The following is a 19023-nucleotide window of genomic DNA, read 5'->3' as shown; positions in this document are numbered from 1 at the left end:
TAGAAATAACATACAGTGCAGATATTCTACTCCTAGGAATATATCCTAGAGAAAAAAGAGCTGTCATATGAATAGACATATGCACACCCATGGTCATTGTAGCATTATTCACAATAGCAAAAACATGGAAACAACCTAAGTGCCCATCAACAGATGAATGGATAAACAAACTATGGTACATACACACAATGGAGTACTACCCAACAATTAAGAAGAATGATGAATCTTCAAAACATATGACAACATACGTGAATCTGGAGGGCACTATGCTGAGTGAAATAAGTCATTCACAAAAGGACAAACACTGTATGAGATCACTATTATAAAAACTCATGAAAAGGTTTATACACAGAAAGAAACAATCTTTGATGGTTACTAGGGAGAGGATGGGTGGGGAGGGAAAAACACTAACTAGACAATAGATAAGTGGTAACTTTGGTGAAGGTAAGGCAGTACACAATTCTGGGGAAGTCAGCACAACTTGACCAAGGCAAGGTCATGGAAGCTTCACAGACACATCCAAACTCCCTGAAGGACCGAATTACTGGCCTGAGGGCTGGGAACCCTGGTCTCAGGAGACATCCAGCTTGACTGGCATAAAACAGTTTATAAAGAAAATGTTCTACATCCTACTTTGTTGAGCAGCATCTGCCGTCTTAAAAGCTTGCGAGTGGCCATCTAAGATACTCCACTGCTTCCACCCTGTCTGGAGCAAGGGAGAATGAAGAAAACCAAAGACACAAGGGAAAGATTAGTCCAAAGGACTAATGGACCACATCTATCTCAGCCTCCACCAGACTGAGTCCACCACAACTAGATGGCACCCAGCTACCACCACTGACTGCTCTGATAGGGATCACAATAGAGGGTCCCAGACAGAGCTGGAGAAAAATGTAAAACAAAATTCTCACTCACAAAAAAAGACCAGACTTACTGGTCTAACAGAGACTGGAGAAACCCTGAGAGTACGGCCCCTGGACACCCTCTTATCTCAGTATTGAAGTCACTCCTGAGGTTCACTCTTCAGCCAAAGAGTAGACAGGCCCAAAAAAAAAAAAACGAGACTAAATGGGCACAGCACTTCAGGGACAGGGACAAGAAGTCAGGAGGGGACAGAAAAGCAGGTAATGGGGAACCCAAGGTTAAGAGGCAGAGACTGTTGACATGTCGTGGGGTTGGCAACCCATGTCACAAAACAATATGTGTATTAATTGTTTAATGAGACATTAATTTCCTCTGTAAACCGTCATCTAAAGTACAATAAAAGACAAAAAAATACAAAGAATGCTAAAATCTCTTGTGTTCAGCAGCTGTTCAAAGGTGTCCTACTTCTAGTCTGGCTCCCCTTTCCTCCCTGTGACCATTTACTGAGCACCTTACATGGAACAAAAGCAAAAAGGAACACTATTGTGATTCTTCAAAGCTAAGAACGTAGCCAGCAGAAACCAGAAATAAATATTTTAGGCCTTTCTTCATCCCTGTTCCCTATTCTAAGGATGACTCAACCACTCAGCTTCTCTTGCTCCTGCCTCTACCATTTCGGTCTGTCTCAATGTCAAAACGCACAAGATGGAATGACTGATTTAGCCAATCATCATTAAGTATGTAAGATACCCCTGCAAGGCAGAGCTTTCACACCAGGCCCCTTCTTACACCACGTGCCCATTAGTGACTGCCTTTGGGTCAGGTCCTGCTGGGATCAGGGTATTGGGGCCATGATACAGATCATGCATGCAAGGAACAACTCAGGAGACTCTGGATGTAGCAGCCACCTGATTTGTTATGCCCAGTAAAAAACTAGCTGCTGTCTAGTTGATTCTGAGTCAGGGTGACCCCATGCGTATCAGAGTAGAACTGTGCTCTACAGGATTTTCAATGGCTGATTTTTTAGAAGTAGATCACCAGGCCTTTCTTCCAAGGTGACTGTGGGTGGGCTAGAATCTCCACACCTTCAGGTAATAGCCAAATGTGTTAACTGTTTGTACCACCCAGGGACTCGAGTCATGTTCAGTACATTTTAAGTACAATCAAATATATAACAGAGCTATTTCTTCCTTGCCTTTCTCTTTATTCTAGAACGGTATGGCTCATTAGGGGAAAAAAATTATTGATCTAACAATAATGAAATCTGAGTTTTAATTCCAGTATCTCTTATGAATTTACTCTGTGACTTCAGACAAGTCATGTAACCTGAGTCTCAAATGTCTCATCTGTATATTATAAAAAAACCTCTTGCCATTGAGTCATTACCGACTCACAGTGATCCTACAGGACAGAGAAGATCTACAGACAGACCTGTATACAGATCTACTAATATACCTCAATAGGATATTGTGAGGATCAGTGAGGTTAGTCATTCACTCATTCACTCATCACTGAGTACCTATCAAGACCACGTATTATGCTAGGCACAGAGAGGCACATAAAGATATGAGCCTTGTCTCCTCCAAACAGATCATAAACTTGTTAAGGGCAATCTAGTACAAAAATAGTATGATATAAGGGAGAATATAATAGGTACCATACAGTAGGTTTGAACAAAGCACTATGTAGTTCAGAAAAGAAAATACCTTTGAGGTAAGTGGAAAATCAGGAGAGGTAGCTTTTGAGCTGAGTGTGGAAAAAGCATGTGAATGGACACCATCAACAACAAAGGTAGGGAGAGCAAGGGTGTATTCAGGGAATGTTGAGTAGTACAGTTTGTCAGAAACATGGAGTATGTAAAGGTTCCCTAGTGAAAAGTGGTTAAGGAGCCTTGGTACAGTGGGTAACCACTTGGCTGCTAATTGAAAGGCCAGCAGTTCAAACCCACCAGCTGCTCCATGGGAGAAAGATATGGCAGTCTGCTTCCATAAAGGTTATAGTCTTGGGAACCCTATGGGGCAGTTCTACTCTGTCCTGTAGGGTTGCTATGAGTCAGGAACGACTCAACGGCAGTGGTTTGGTTTGGTTTAGTGAAGAGTAACATAATCAGAGATGCGTATCAGGAAACTTGTTCTGCTTATAGTATATAAGATGAAGTGAGGAGACCAGGAGCTGAGATACCTAGTTAGAAGGCTATCACAGAGGCTCAAGTGGTAGTGTGATCCCAAGGTATACAAAATACAATTCATCATTATCGGTAAGCCCTGTCTCCACTGTTACATTTTAAGTTTCTTCAGTGTAGAAAGTTCCTATTCTTTAATATATAACTTACCATCTAGGATGATGTCATATACCCTATAGAAATACAAGGACAAACTAGTAAAATGTCCTTTTATTACCTTATAATACTTACCTCTTCATTCGAAGGGACTGCACATTCAGTCTGTAGGGGTCTTGGAACTGAGAGGCCAGGTCCTGGCAGCGATACATTTGACAGACGTCTCTTTCTTACTCCACTACAATTATTTGGAATCTTGAAGGCACATCGTTTATGATAATTTAATCCACAGCCTAAATATATTTCAAATGGTAAAAAATAGGTAAAATTTAAAAAGTTTACCATGTAAGTGTGATACATAAAAAACCAGGTGCTTCTTTATTTTCTCTGGCAGCAATACCTACCCTAATGAAGAACTCCAATTCAAGAACTATAGGAAACTGTGTAGAAAGGTTTATTTAGAAAAGTTATATTAGCTTAGAGCAGTGGTTCTTCAAGTGTGGCCTCTAAGACATCAGCTGATAACTTGTTAGAAAATAATTGGGCTCCGCCTTAGAGCTACTGAATCAGAAACTCTGGGGATGGGGCCCAGCCATCTGTGTTTTGAAAAGCCCGCCAGGAGACTCTGAAGCACAGTAAAGTGTGAGAACCACTGGCTTAAAGCACTGGTCAGCAAACCGCAGCCTGCGGACCAAATCCCTACTGTGACACGTGAAAATTATATGAAATTCAAATTTCAGTGTCCGTAAATAAAGCTTTATTAGAAAACACCCAGGCTCATTTGTTTACTTATTGTTTACAGCTGTCTTCACTCTACAACGGCAGAGGTAAGTAACTGCGACACGGACACTATGGCCCCCAAAGCCTGAAATATTTACTCTCTGGCTTTTACAAAAAAGGCTTATAGACCTCCACCTTCAAGTGCTGTTTTTAATCAGAGATGTGCACTTGGGTCCTACCTCCAGAGATTCTAATTCAGTATTCTAAGGTGGGGTCCCTGCATATATTTTTTAAAATTTTCCAAGTAATTCAGATGAACAGCCTTGTTGTCTCTATAATGGGAGAAGTGTTTTGACAAATTCTAATTGTGACAACGTATTAAACAGTTTCTTAATCCAAAGCATCAACAAGTAGCTTCTTGTAAAACTATTTTACCTCTACCAGATAACTTCCAATGTACCCAGCTCCTATATGGCTGTAAGAAGAGTTTTTGAAAACAGCAGCTAACATTTCAAATGCATCATTTAATGACATTTACAAATATAAACTAAAAGAAATGTAAATCAACATTAAAATATTCTTTTGTGTAAAACAGTGCTAGCAATACCTACTGAGTTATTGTGAGACTTGAATAAGAAAATATGTTTATCATTTGGTGTGGTGCTTAGCACATTCTCTAGTGACGTGGAGTAGTACAGGCCCTGGACTCAGACTGCCTGGGTTCGAATCCTGGCTCTACTTCTTAGTAGCTAGGTGACCTTGGACAAGTCATTTAACCTCTCTTTTTCTCCAATTTCCTAATTAATAAAATGGGAATAACAGGAAGTACCTTAGAGTGCTTTTATAAGAATTAAGTGACTAACTCAAGTTCTTATTACGGTACTTGGCATACAGTAAGTACTCAATAAATGTTAACTATAACAATGATGATGATGATAAATTAGATAGACATGGGTTCAAATATTCTCTGCCTCTTCATTAGTTATGAGACCTTAATATAAACCACTTGCCTTGGCTGAGACTCAGTTTCTTCACTGGTAGAATACCTTTCTTCCAAGTTTGTAATGAAGATTAAATAAGATGTCTAGCAGTACCTGGAACATAATATGTACCCCCCAAAATGCTACCTAATTTTATTTTACCAACTCTATTTTCAGAGTCCCTCCTTCCATAAATATTTTTAAAGCCAACCAGTTTCCAATACCCTTCCAGCTTCTGAACTTAGTTCAAAAATCTGAAAGATCAACCTTCAGAACCAACACTAGTGAAAGGACTGTTTCTGCTCTACTCATGAGTGGCTCCAACACCCTGATCAAGGGTGAACTCAGCAAGATATAAAGTATTCAAAGTTTTCAGATTTGAACATGTCAGTTTTGCCCACTTTGAAATATGTAATCTTAAATTTTGAAACTCTGTAAGTTACTACAAATTAACTTTATATACTCACTACAACTTGTCTGCCACTACCTATAAAGCAAAATCTAATGGAAATGTTAATGAAAAGCCTAATTTTCTTTCCAGTAAAACTCTGACTTTAAGAAAGAAATGTGGTGATCTTATAAATCTCAAGAATCACAACTGACTTTGTTGTATGTGAGAGGCTAATATTTTTTAAAGACTACAAAAAGGTAGGAGAATTAATATTTACTGAGCAACTACTTTGAGCCAAGTATTTTACCCATGTTGTTGTGAGCCATCAAGTCAATTCCTACTTGCAGTGACCCTATAGGACAGAGTGGAACTGCCCTACAGGATTTCCAAAGCTGTAATCTTTACAGGAGCAGATGTCCAGGTCTTTTCTCCCCACAGTGCGGCTGGTGGGTTCAAACCACAGACCTTTTGGTTAGCAGGCAAATGCTTTAACCTTTGTGCCACCAGGGCTCGTTTTTTACCCATACTTACATTTAAAGGAGCCCTGGTGGAGCAGTGGTTATATGCTTGGCTGCTAACCGAAAGGTCAGTGATTCAAATCCACCAGCTACTCCATGAGAGAAAAGACCTGGTGATCTGCTCCCATAAAGATTATAGCATTGGAAACTTTTTTATTTTTTATTGTACTTTAGATGAGGGTTTACAGAACAAATAGTTTCTCATTAAACACATATTAGTACACATATTGTTTTATGACAATGGTTAACAACCCCATGACATGTCAACACTGTCCCTTCTCAACCTTGGGTTCCCTATTTCCAGCTTTCCTGTTTGCTCCTGCCTTCTAGTCCCTGTCCCTGGACTGTTGCGCCCCATGAGTCTCGTTTTGTTTATCAGCCTTGGAAACTATGCCCTACAGGATCACTATGAGTCAGAACTGACTACACAGCAATGGGCTTTTTTTTGGTAAACTTATTTAACCATTTACTCTCCATGAAACCCACTGGATAAACTATATTTTACAGACAGAGAAACTGATGCTCAGAGAGGTTTAGTCAGTTGCCCAAGAATGTGAACAAGTAAATGGCAGTCAAGAGTAGGGTCTAGGTCTCTCCAATTCTTGGGTACTGCCTAGTCACCTACCAATGATCTTGTTTTTTCACTGATGATTTAAGAATACAACATTTATTTTACAAAAGAAAAATAGAAAAATGTGAAATCCTATTTCAAATAACTACAAAACTTCTAAAATACTTACCTTCACATTTCAGTCCCTGACGTACCAATCCCCAAAGCATCTCACCACAATAATCACAAAAAGTAGGAGCTTTGTAAGAATGTACATAGAGAGTATGTGGACGAATCTGGAAGTCTTCTACTGTGGCCAAAGCTTTTAAAAAAGGAAGAGTATTAAATAAAATAAACCTTATATTTGTATTGCAATGAAATTATGAATTAAGGTAAAAGTATATACCTTAAGTACACAGAATCTCTGAAAGTTTCATCTGACCATAGAAACTAAATTATTTTCAGCACTTAATATTGTGATTTTTAAATTCTAGTTAGGAAAGTTCATCAGCTTCAAATAATTTGAGCTCTAAACGTAGGTCTGTAGGTTAGGTATTCAGACCTTCAAAAGCATTTTCTGATGGTGACAAGATTACAAATAGTTGTTAGGTCTATTTAAGCCCATTAAAAACAGTTTGACTTAAAATAAATACACTGAGAAGTAGAACACTAAAGTAAAAAAAAAAAAACCAAAAAATTGTGGCGCACAGCTTCAATTTATAGCCATGCTTCCATAGGAAAAGGCATTGAATTCTAACTTAGGACCCCAGGATATACTCTCTCTCTATAGTCCTACTGGTTAAGAGAAAGAGACTCTTCTCCCTTCAGCAAGCAACTGATGAGTACACACATGGCCTTTCTCTCTCATCCACCTGCAAGTCATTAGTGGATGTCCCTGCAGTGAGATGAAGGTTCCACAGCAAAGAAGGAACAGACGTTGAGTATGATCTCCAGAGAGGACAAGGAGCGAGGTCCCTCAGCAGTGAAGAGGAAAACAAAGATTTGGAAGAGTATAGATGTTTGGGGTTATGGTGTAGAAGATGAATGATCAATGTATGGGCTAGATGAATGGAAAGGATGAGAAATACGAGAGGTGTGGTGACTAATAAGGAAAGGTGACAGAGAGGGTTTCAAGCATAGGCTGCAAAGAAGAGTTTAGGGAGAAAAAGTGGTGGTAGAACTCTGGACCCTTGGTTAATGGATTGTTTCCTTCCATCTGTTCTTCCTCTCTCCTCTGCTGCCAAACAAGAAGTATGCAGGTCTACCAAGTATCTGCCTGGTGTTCTTTCTTCCTTTACACTACTTATTAACAATCCTGCCTCCATGCTGTTGCAGGAGATCAGAAACAGCGAGGGCAAAGGGACAAGGAATTGCAAGAATGGGTGAGAGTGACAAGAAGAGAGATAGGTAGGAAAATGCCCACTGAGAACAAAAAGGAGCATTATTTAAGCCATGGAAACAACCACTCTTCCATATCTTCATTATTTCTCCTCTCTTTCTGATTCTCTTTTCTGAACCCCAGTTCTCTTCTTCTATGCTTTTCACAGAAATGGAGAAAAGGGAACAGAATTTTAGTATAATTGTTTTAGCTTGTTTGACTCGAGGAAGAAGAGTATATTCCTCTTTCAGTTCAACTGATAATTCCCTTAGCTTAGAGACACTCAGGTAAGTAATACAGGGCTACTGTCCTACTTCTTCATCTGTGATAACTTCCTGGAAGGGTAACCATTATTACAGACAAAAGAAGGAACCGGATATAGTGTAAAGACCAAATATAACTGAACAAAACATTTAGTGCAGAAAATAAGGCTCACTGGTAAAAAGGCAACAAAGTAGAAGAACCTACTTACTTACCTGAAAGAACAACTTCTACTAGGTCTCCTTCATGTATTTCCTCTGCTGAGGTAATCAGCTGCAAAATATTTTCTGAGTTCATGTCATGGCGGAAGAGAAGAATTTTATCATACATGCCAAAAAATCCACACTCTGGAAACTGCAGAAAAATAATCCCATATCAGTCTGCCCATAGCTTTCTATGTTTATAAGGTAAATATCTCAATCTTATGAAAGAATTTTAAGTGTAGTATTTAAGCCTAACACTCTATATTTGCTAATAATTAATATAGAAAAGATCAAGAATGTATTTATTACTCAAGCATCTTCATTAAAGTTCAAAAATAAAAAAGTAAACTTTTAAAAATAAAATCATCATCGATTATCTTAAAACATGTCTCTGCCATTAATTATAAATATAGGATTTCTATAGTCAATTATTGACGGAGACAATAATCTTCAACTTACTGCTACTCTATTCTCACATGGCCTGAAAAGCAGTCTTTCCCATCCTTTAGAACTGTGTTGTCCTATATAGTTAGCTACTAACTAAATGTGATTACTTAAATTAATTACAATTAAATGTAATTAAAGTTTAGTTCCTCACTCCAGCCACACTACAAGTGCTCAACAGCCACCCTGGCTAGCGGTTACCATAAGGGACAGTGCAGATATAGAACACTTCCATCATTGCAGAAAGTTCTATTGATCAGTTCTATAGAAGACCAATAATTCCCAAACTACAGTCACTTGAGTACTAATTCCAATATTTTTACCAAATCCACCTACAGTTTCTACCACTTCTCTAATATTTTTCTTTAAGTCTACTCACTGTAATTACAGATACATGATTCATTATGGTACCTTTTTTAAAAAAAAAAAAAACAAAACCTTTGCCCACAGCGAGAAACTCGCAGATTTGTTCACGTATGCCCTACGTGCATTATTTCAACACTTCTACTTCTTGTGACTATAGTGCTGGGACACTTTGGGGATTAGTATACCAATATGTGTTCCAAACGTTTTTATAGTTAATAATTTGAAGGTATTTAAAAGAGAACTTTAAATACTTGTCTTATAAAATAGCCATATTTAATTTTTTAAATCATAATTTAAAAAGTGAGACCATCTTCTAAACTACCAGGTTCTTGGGAAATGCTCCTCTAGATAATTCAGATTTCTTCTGTGAATCAAGCCAGTGCAACAGAGTTGTATACTCTTATTGATTTATTTTGGCTCACTGTATAATATTCCTTAATGGATACATCACTGGCCTGCATTGAATAGACTGCTATGAATCAATCACATCGAACTTGAAATTGCATTTACTGCAGAGTTGCTGAGGATATGGTTCACCTACTTCATACAGTAGCCGTTCTTTTTGAGGATCCATGAAAAAAAATGTTTGTGGTTGGTTTTATAAGATAAACAATTTGATCATGTAACTAACCATATTTTCTTATTTACTTTGCCCACTAGGAAAAGATAATCAAATTTATGGCCCACTTCAAGCATCAGTCTAGGGTATTACAGCACGTGTTTTAGGTGCAAATAATAATCTAGTCCTATCTTATTCTCTGACCTTAATTTTTCCATTAAAAAAAGCCTTGTATGTATCTGTAAATACAGTCTTAAATCTTTTTCTTCCTTTTTTTGGGAGGGGGTTAAATTTTACAAAAATTGAAAATAATGACTTCATTAGAAAGTTTATTTGTATTTTTTTAACCCTGAATAATGGAAAAATATAGAAATATTTAGAATTTTTAAAATATTAATTTTCGTTTTAGATATGTGACCAGAAAAAAAAAAAAAAGAAAAAAAACCAAACCAGTTGCTGTCGAGTTGATTCCAACCCATAGTGACCCTAGAGGACAGAGTAGAACTGCCCCACAGGGTTTCCAAGGAGCGGACGGTGGATCTGAACTGCTGACCTTTTGGTTAGCAGCCGAGGTCTTAACTACTGCGTCACCAGTTATCAATAATACTCATAAAACTTCATGTTTTAAACATATACCTAACAGTATAAGAATTATCAGAAAATATGAGTTAAAAAAATCTAGCCTTATTAAAATGAGAACAAAACTCCTCTATGACAGCAGTTGCAACAATTCTTAAGGATTAATGAAAAGGACTCCATTTTCTATCCTTATAAAAATAAAATTTCTAATAAAATATTTGTATGACTAAAATTGATTATAAAAAGCCACATTTACTGCACGTCTGCTAAGTATAAGGCACTGGCTCCGTGGTCTGTGAAGATGAATGAGAGTTCTTATTTTCCAGGCACTTACAATCTAGTGGGAAGATGGAAGTGAACACAAATACCATATTTTTTGCGCAAATATCACGTGCCTTCTACATTTGCCAATTGCACCCTCCCCCCGTGAGGTATTTTCATATGCGTGCTATGCTGACTTTTTACGGCAACATGTAAAGAAAAACTGGCATAGTGGCACTTACGAAAATACCTCGCAGAGGGAGGGCACAGTTGGCACACAAACGTAGAATGCATGTGTTATTTGTGTAAAATACGGTAGTATACGACACAATAAGGCAAATGTCAAAAGCTGAAAAAAATCTTCTAGAAGATGGAATAAAAAACTTTAGCTGGGAAGGTAGAGTAGAGAGATAGGTAATATTTGAGCAAACTGTAAAAAGAAGCAGGACTTCCATAGGCAGATAGTGAGAGTATCACAGGGAAGAAAGTACCAAAAAAAAAAGGGAGAAGGAAAGTGTGACTGAAGAAGGAAGTGGGAGGGTTGGGGAGCAAGAGGGCAAGAATGCACACAGGGCCCTGACTGGCCATACTAACAGGAACTTGGAATCAACAGAGCTGGGTTCAAGCTTTGCCACTACTAACTATATCACCTCTCTAAATGCAGTTTCTTATCTATAAGATGGGGATAAAAAAAGTACTGGCTTTACAGGGTTCATATCAAAATTAAACAACTTAGAAGATATAAAAAACATAAAGTATACCAGTGATTCATATTAGTATTCTACATCCTAGAGGCTCCATGGGAGAAAAGACCTGGTGATCTGCTCCTGTTAAGATTACAGCCTAGGAAACCCTATGGGGCAGTTCTACCTGGTCATATAGGGTCACTATGAGTCAGAAGAGCCCTGGTGGCACACTGGTTCAAGTGCTCACCGGGTAATTGAAAGGGTGGTGGTTTGAACCCATCAGCCGCTCTGCGGGAAAACGATACGGCAGTCTCCTTTCATAAAGATTTACAGGCTTGTAAGCCATATGGGGAGCGGTTCTACTCTGTCCTACAGGGTCACTATGGGTCAGAATTGACTCAATGGCAGTGGGTTACCCAAGAGGGAGAGACAGAAAGTCCCAGAGTAAGAATCAAATCTGTATTTTAAGATCTATACATGATACAAGATTGTATCATGATTTGTATCATGTATCATATTTTCACTACCATGTACATGATTGTATCATGAAGTGGTATATGATCAAATCTGTATTTTAACAAGATTTCTTTTCTTTTTTAAATCTGCACTTTAAAAAGCTAATGCTAATGGCACTGTGCAGCAGAGACTGGAACATGAAGAGATAAACTTCTGAAGAAGGTTAAAGCTATTGCTCCGGAAAGAGGTGTCACAATCTGAATTATGTAGTAAAGGTAACATAGGCCTGAATTATATAGTAAGAGAATGGAAAGAGACAGACAATAAAAAACACTTCTCTCCAGAAACTATCTTCAGTAAGTTATACAGATCACTGATATTGTTCTGACCAAACTAGAAGTACTGTCCTGGACTGAATTGTGTCCCCCTAAAATATGTTAACTTGGCTGGGTAATGATTCCCAGTATTGTATGGTTATGTACCATTTTGTAACCTGATGTGATTTCCTCATGTGTTGTAAATTCAATCACTATGAGCTAATGAGATAGATTGGCGGCAGTTATACTGATGAGGTATACAGGATTGGATAGTGTCTTAAACCAATCTCTTTTGAGATATAAAAGAGAGAAGCGAGCAGGGACACATGGGAACCTCATACCACCAAGAAAGCAGTGTCGGAAGCAGAGCGCGTCCTTTGGACCTGAGGTTCCTGCACAGAGAAGCTCCCAGACCAAGGGAAGACTGATGCATCACCAGGATCTTCTCCAGAGCCAAAAGAGAGAGAAAGCCTTCTCCTGGAGCTGATGCCCTGAATTTGGACTTGCAGCCTACTGGACTGTGAAAGAATAAACTACTCTTTGTTAAAGCCATCCACCTGTGGTATTTCTGTTATAACAACACTAGATAACTAAGACAAGTACTAAATAACGGAAAACTGAAGAACTGAAGAATAAACATACCAATGAAAGAAGGAAAACAACATTAAAATAATCAATGTACAGCTTAGAAAAACAAATATAAAATAACCTTCTTGACAAACACATGACTTAGTGAATTTAATATTGGTATTCCTGAGAGACCCTTCTGCAAGTTAAAAAAAAATTATAGGGAGTCCTGTTGTTGTTAGTTGCCTTCAAGTCGATTATGACTCATCGTCTTAGTTCTCTAGTGCTGCTATAACAGAAATACCACAAATGGGTGGTTTTAACAAACAAGTTTATTTTCACACAATTCTGGGGGCTAGAAGTCTGAATAGAGGGTGCCAGCTCAAGGGGAAGGCTTTCTTTCCGTTAGCTCCATGGGCTTTATTCCTTGGCTCCTTGGTGATCTTCATGTGGCATGGCATCTATCCTCTCCCATCTCTGGTTCCTCAACTGCTTGTCTAATCTTTTTTATATCTCAAAAGAGACTGACTCAAGATACACCCTACACTAATCCTGCTTCGTTAGTGTAACAAAGACACTCCATTCTCAAACAGGATTATAACCACAGGGAAAGAGGTCAGGATTTACAACACGTATTTTTGGGAGACAAAATTCAATCCATAATACTCATGGTGATCCCATGTGTGCAGAGGAGAAGTGTTCCATAGGGTTTTCAAGGCTGTGACCTGTCAGAAGCAGATCACCAGGTCTGTCTTCTGAGGTACCTCTGGGTGAGTTCAAATTGCCAACCTTCCAGCTAGTAGTCAAATATCTAACCAACCATTTGCACCAGCCAGGGACTCCTACAGGCAATATTAAGAACATTTATTTAAAATAAACATTTATGTATCATAGGCTAGAACACCTTTGGTGATGATAAAATATAATTTTCTAGACTAGCAAATATTTTCATACTAGACATACATATATGATTGACAAATTACAGACTTCCTAGGGAAAAAAATGTAATAATTAGCCTGTGAAAAAGATATCTGCTATTCTCGCTTATTATTTATAAGTGTGTTTGGTAAGATATTTAGGAATTATCTGAAAGCAAGAGTCAGAACAGAATGAAGTAAAAAAAAACGTGGCCTGAAAAAAAGCAACAGAAGATTAACTGTTACTCTCAAATATCAGGAAAACATTGTGGTCGTGAGGCATGGGTATACTAAAGATAAATACCTAAACAGATAAATGAAATAAACATAAGGGCACTTTGAAAAATCTAAACAACTATACCCAAAACCCAAACTAAACCACTGTCATCAAGTTGATTCCAACTCACAGCAGCCCTACAGGACAGAAAAGAACTGCCTCATAGGGTTTTCAAGCCTGCAATCTTTACCAAAGCAGACTGCCACATCTTTAGCAGCTGGTGGATTCAAATCACTGACCTTTTGGTTAGCAGCGGAGCACTTAACCACTGTGCCACCAGGGCTCCTAAAAAATTATACTCAACCTCCCCCAAAACAAAGTAAACAAACAAAACTATTAACAATAAATTGAATCTACAGGGATTGATTGTTCATCCCTTTTAAAAATTTTAAAGTTTAGAAAAAAATCTAAAATTCAAATTCAAATTTTTAAATTTTCAAGCAGGAGTAACTCCCACAATGTCTCCAACTCTGGCCATACATCAGAATGACCTGTGCAGCTTCAAACAAACAAACAAATAAGTTATCACCCCAAGTTTATGATTAAGTTCTGGAGAATAGGACATGGACCCCGAATTTAAAATTTACTTTATATTAACAATGTATTTATTAGTCTTTTAAAAAAAAATAGACTTCATTTTTTAGAACAGTTTTAGATTTATAGAAGAATTAAGAACATAGAACAGTGTTCCCATTTACCCTCCACCTTAATTATTAACTTCTTATGTATGGTACAAATGTATGGCACATTTGTTAAAATTAAAAACCAATATTCATACACTGTCATTAACTGAAGTCCATACTTTATTCAGCTTTCCTTTGTTTTTACCTAATGTCCTTTTTCTGTTCCAAGATCCCCTTCAGAATTAGTCATTATATATCCTTGGGCTCCACTTGGCTGTGACACTTTCTCAGCCTTTCCTTGGTTTCGCTGATCCCTGGTGGTGTAGTGGTTAAGAGCTACGGCTGTTAATCAAAAGGTTGGCAGTTTGAATCCACCAGGCGCCCATTGGAAACCCAATGGGGCAGTTCTACTCTGTCCTATAGGGTCACTATAAGTCGGAATCGACTTGACGGCAACAGGTTTGGTTTTCTGGTTTTGACAGTTGTTAGGAGTACTGGCCAGGATTTGTCTGATGGTTGTTCTCATGATTAGACTGGGGTTATGGATTTTGGGGAAGATAACCACAGAGTAAAGTGCCATTCTCATCACATTATATTATGGTTACATAATATCAACATGACTTATCACTGTTGATGCTGACCTTGATCACCTGGCTGAGGTAGCATTTGCCAGGTTTCTCCACTGCAAAGCTATTCTTTTTCCCCTTTTCATACGGAAGTCACTATGCACAGTCCATAGTGACTTCAATACTTAAGGAATGGAAAGTTATGTGTCCTCTCCTTGAGGGTGCAGTATCTACATAATTTTACTTATTTCTGAATGGGTAACAAACTCATATGCTTCCAAATTCAAAAGGTGCAAAACAGTAGAGCACAAAATCTGTACCCTAGCTGCCCGATTCTCTGCCCTATAAGCAACAATGCTGTCAGTTTCCTCAGTAGGCTTCTGAAGATAGTTTATACATAATCAAGTAAACATGGATATATCTTTCCCTCATTTTAAACAAATGGTGGAACATTATAAACACTATTCTGCATTTTGCTTTTTTTCACTTAACAATATATTTTAGATATCATTCCATAACAGTATATAAATAACATTCTTATTCTTTTATTTTTATTTTTTTTACAGCTGTGTAGCTTTATTTTACCAGTTCCTTACTGATGGGATAAGGTCAAGGAGTAAAACTAAAGTCAAACTGCCTGAGTTCCAATCCCGATCCATCCCACCAACTGTATAACCTTGACCAAGTTACTTAACCTCAGTTTCTTCATCTCTAAAATAGTACTTACTTCATAAGATTGTCATGAGAATTAATATATGTGAAGACCACAGAACTCCTGACAAGTTTTTGGTGGATTATGAATCTTCACTATTATTATTTTTAATTTTTTGTTATTATAAATGATGCCTAATAAACAATCTTATATACACATATTTTTGTACTTTTTGAGTATATGCATAGGATACCTTCCTAGAAGTGGATTTGTTGAGCCAAAGAACATACTCATTTGGAATTTTTAGATACTCCCAAATTGCTGTTTATAGAGGCTATCTTAGTCATCTAGTGTTGTTGTAACAGAAATACTACAAGACGATAGCTTTAACAAAGAAAAATTTATTTTTTTTTACAGTCTAGTAGGCTCTAAGTCTAAATTTAGGGCATCAGCTCTAGGGGAAGTCTTTTTTTCTCTGTCAGCTTTGGAGGAAGGTCTTTGTCATCAATCTTTTCTCGGTCTGGGAGTTTTTCAGTGCAGTAACCTCTGGTCCAAAGGCTGTTCTCTGTTTTCTTGGTGGTATGAGGTCTCCTTGTCTGTTTTTTTTTCTTTTATATCTCAAAAGAGATTGGCTCAAGAGACAATCTAATCTTGTAGATTAAATCCTGCCTCATTAACATAACTGCCACCTATCATACCTCATTAACATCACAGAGGTAGGATTTACAACACATAGGAAAATCACATCAGATGACAAAATGTGGACAATCACACAATACTGGGAATCATGGCCTAGCCAAACTGATAGACATATTTTGGGGGGGACACCTAACATTCTACCCTTTGGCCCCCCCAAAATTTATGTCATTGTGACATGTAAAACATATTTACCCTACCATATCACAGCAAGTCTTAGATCAGCTTTCAAGTTCAAAATCTAAAAATTTTTTTTCATCTATGAAATGTAGAATACAAGTTATCTGTTTTTAAAGTACAACGGTGGAACAAGCAAAAGCTAGACATTTTTATTACCAAAGGGAGAAACTGGAGGGAAAGAAGGGATAACAGGCACGAAGCCAGTCAGCAGAACACATTATAGTAGCCCTCAAGTCTTGAAAATAATCTTTTGTTTTCTGAGACCACTTACATTAATGGCCCTGCCCTCCAGACTCTAGGTATTGGCCACACTCTCTTCATCTTGAGTGGAAGCTCCTTGGCTCTCAGCTTTAACTTGCCTTCCAGACCCACTGGAATGGCAACTTTCATTCTCTTGGCTTTAGGTGCACCATTCTCTTAGTCTGAGTGGCGACTCCATCCTTAGAAATACCAGATGCCATGTGTCATGGATTGAGTTGTGTCCCCAAAAAATATCTGTCAGCTTGGCTGGGTCATGATTCCCAGTGCTGTATGACTGTGCAATCTGATGTGATTTCCTTATGTGTTGTAAATTCTATCACTGTGATGAGGTTATACAGATGAGATTGACAACATTAGATAGTGTCTTAATGCAATCTCTTTTGAGATATAAAAGAGAGAAGCGAGCAGAGACACATGGGAACATCATACCACCAAGAAAGCAGTGTTGAGAGCAGAGCATGTCGTTTGGACCTGAGGCTCCTGCGCAGAGAAGCTCCCAGACCAAAGGAAGACTTATGACACAGACCTTCCTCCAGAGCTGATGGAGAAAGTGTTCCCCCAGGAGCTGATGCCCTGAATTTGGACTTGAAGCCTACTGGACTGTGAGAGAATAAACTTCTCTTTGCTAAATCCATCCACTTGGTGGTATTTCTGTTAGAGCAGCACTAGATGACTGAGACACCATGGCTCTACCCTTTGAAACCCCAGACGTGGTGGCCATACTGTCTGAGACTGAGGCAGCTCAGCTTTTAGTGTTTGTTGTTTGTTTCTTCAGCTTCTGTTTCCTGGTTCTTTGGCCTCTTGGCTCCTTGGGCATCACACCCACATCTGCCCTGTTGGGGCAAGTGTTCTAAAGCTCTGTTGCTCTACCACTAAGTGCTTGGAGGTACCCCACTTTGCCAGTAAACTTTGGCTGGAAGGCACTCAGCTCTCTTACTCAGTGGGTCGGCTCCAGCGCTGTCTGGTGCTGGTCTATTGGTTCTGTTGTCGTCGGTTTTCTGTTGCTGTCGCTTCTCTGCTGTTGCTGGTTTTCCGCTGTTGTTGGTTCTCTGCTGCTCTTTCTCACCATCTGTGCCGTCTCTGGTTTTAACAGTTCTCCTCACTTTCTTTGAGTCTTCTATGTAGTCACAGTTTCAAAACTGTTTCCACATTTTAGGTATCTGTTAGAGCAGCACCCCACTCTCAGTACCAAATTCTGTCTTAAGTCATCTAGTGCTGCTGTAACAGAAATACCACAAGAGGATGGCTTTAATGAAGTGAAATTTATTTTCTCATAGTCTACTAGGCTACAAATCAAAATTTAGGGCATCAGCTCTAGGGGAAGTCCTTCTCTGTCGACTCTGGAGGAAGTCCTTGTCATCAATCTTCCCTTGGTCTGGGAATTTCTCTGTGCAGGAACCTCCAGTCCAAAGGACACGCTCTGTCCCAGTGCTGCCTTCTTGGTGGTATGAGGTCCCCCTGTCTCTCTGCTCGCTTCTCTCTTTTATATCTCAAAAGAGATTGGCTCAAGACACAATCCAATCTTGTAGATTGAGTCCTGCCTCATTAACATAACTGCCACCTATCCCACTTCATTAACATCATAGAGATAAGATTTACAACACATAAAAAAATCACATCAAATGACAAAATGGCAGACAATCACACAATACTAAAAATCATGGCCTAGACAAATTGATAATACATATTTTAGGGAGACACACTTCAATCCACGACAGAGGCTATACTAATTTATAATTCTATAAGCAATATATTAAGAGTGCTTGTTTTTTGCACATCCTTTTTTATGGTGTATTATCGAATCTGCTGATCTTTACTAATCTCTTAAGTGAAAAATGATACTTCAGTGTAGTTTTAATTTGTACTTCTCTTATGGATGGATCACAACAGAACACCGTCTCACTCACTTGCTTTGGATATATTATCAGGACAGATCAGTCACTGGAGATAATCATACTTGGTGAAGCAGAGAGTCAGCAAGGATGAGGGAGTCCCTCAGTGAGATGGACTGGCAAAGCAGCCATAGCAATGGACTTGTACATGCTGGTGATCATGAGGATAACATAATACCAGGAAACATTTTGTTCTGTTGTATATACCGTTGCCATGAGTTGAAGTCGACTAAACAGCGGCAGCTATCGATCTTATTTATTATATGTGATGTTGAACATTTTTTCATATGTTTAAAAGCCGTCTGCATTTCCTTTTCTGTAAATCAGCCGTTCATACTTTTCACCCATTTTAATAGACTGATGATCTCTAAAATTCCTAACCCAACTATTCCTTAAAGCCACCAAAGTGATTCTCATTATGTGGGATGCCCTTATTAAGTCCTGGACAATGGGTGAAAAAAAAGAAAACAAAAAACCCTATATATTTAACAGTTGTCATTGTTGCAGTTAGTTGCCATAGAGTTGGTGCTAACTCATGGTGACCTTATGTTAACAGCACATTGCCCATTCCTGTGTCATCC

At 38.4% G+C, this 19023-nt stretch overlaps 1 protein-coding gene across 5 annotated transcripts in view; it reads right to left on the bottom strand.

The window, feature by feature from the left end:
• PRKD3 (protein kinase D3) overlaps positions 1 to 19023 on the bottom strand; it is a 107277-nt gene that overhangs the window by 49780 nt on the left and 38474 nt on the right. For 4 of the 5 annotated variants that reach the window (XM_004369554.2, XM_023735930.1, XM_023735932.1 and 1 more), the window contains exons 3-5: positions 8156 to 8294; positions 6492 to 6623; positions 3278 to 3435 (exon numbers count right to left, since the gene is read on the bottom strand). In XM_004369554.2, the coding sequence (XP_004369611.1) occupies positions 3278 to 3435; positions 6492 to 6623; positions 8156 to 8294 (429 nt within the window). Of the gene's footprint in view, positions 1 to 3277; positions 3436 to 6491; positions 6624 to 8155; positions 8295 to 10347; positions 10371 to 19023 lie in introns of those variants that run through there. The other variant, XM_023735935.1, reaches the window with a different exon arrangement.

Source organism: Trichechus manatus, unplaced genomic scaffold (genome assembly GCF_000243295.1).
Source record: "Trichechus manatus latirostris isolate Lorelei unplaced genomic scaffold, TriManLat1.0 scaffold00005, whole genome shotgun sequence".
In the NCBI taxonomy this organism is placed as follows: Eukaryota; Metazoa; Chordata; class Mammalia; order Sirenia; family Trichechidae; genus Trichechus; species Trichechus manatus.
This window is presented reverse-complemented; position numbering and strand designations above follow the sequence as displayed.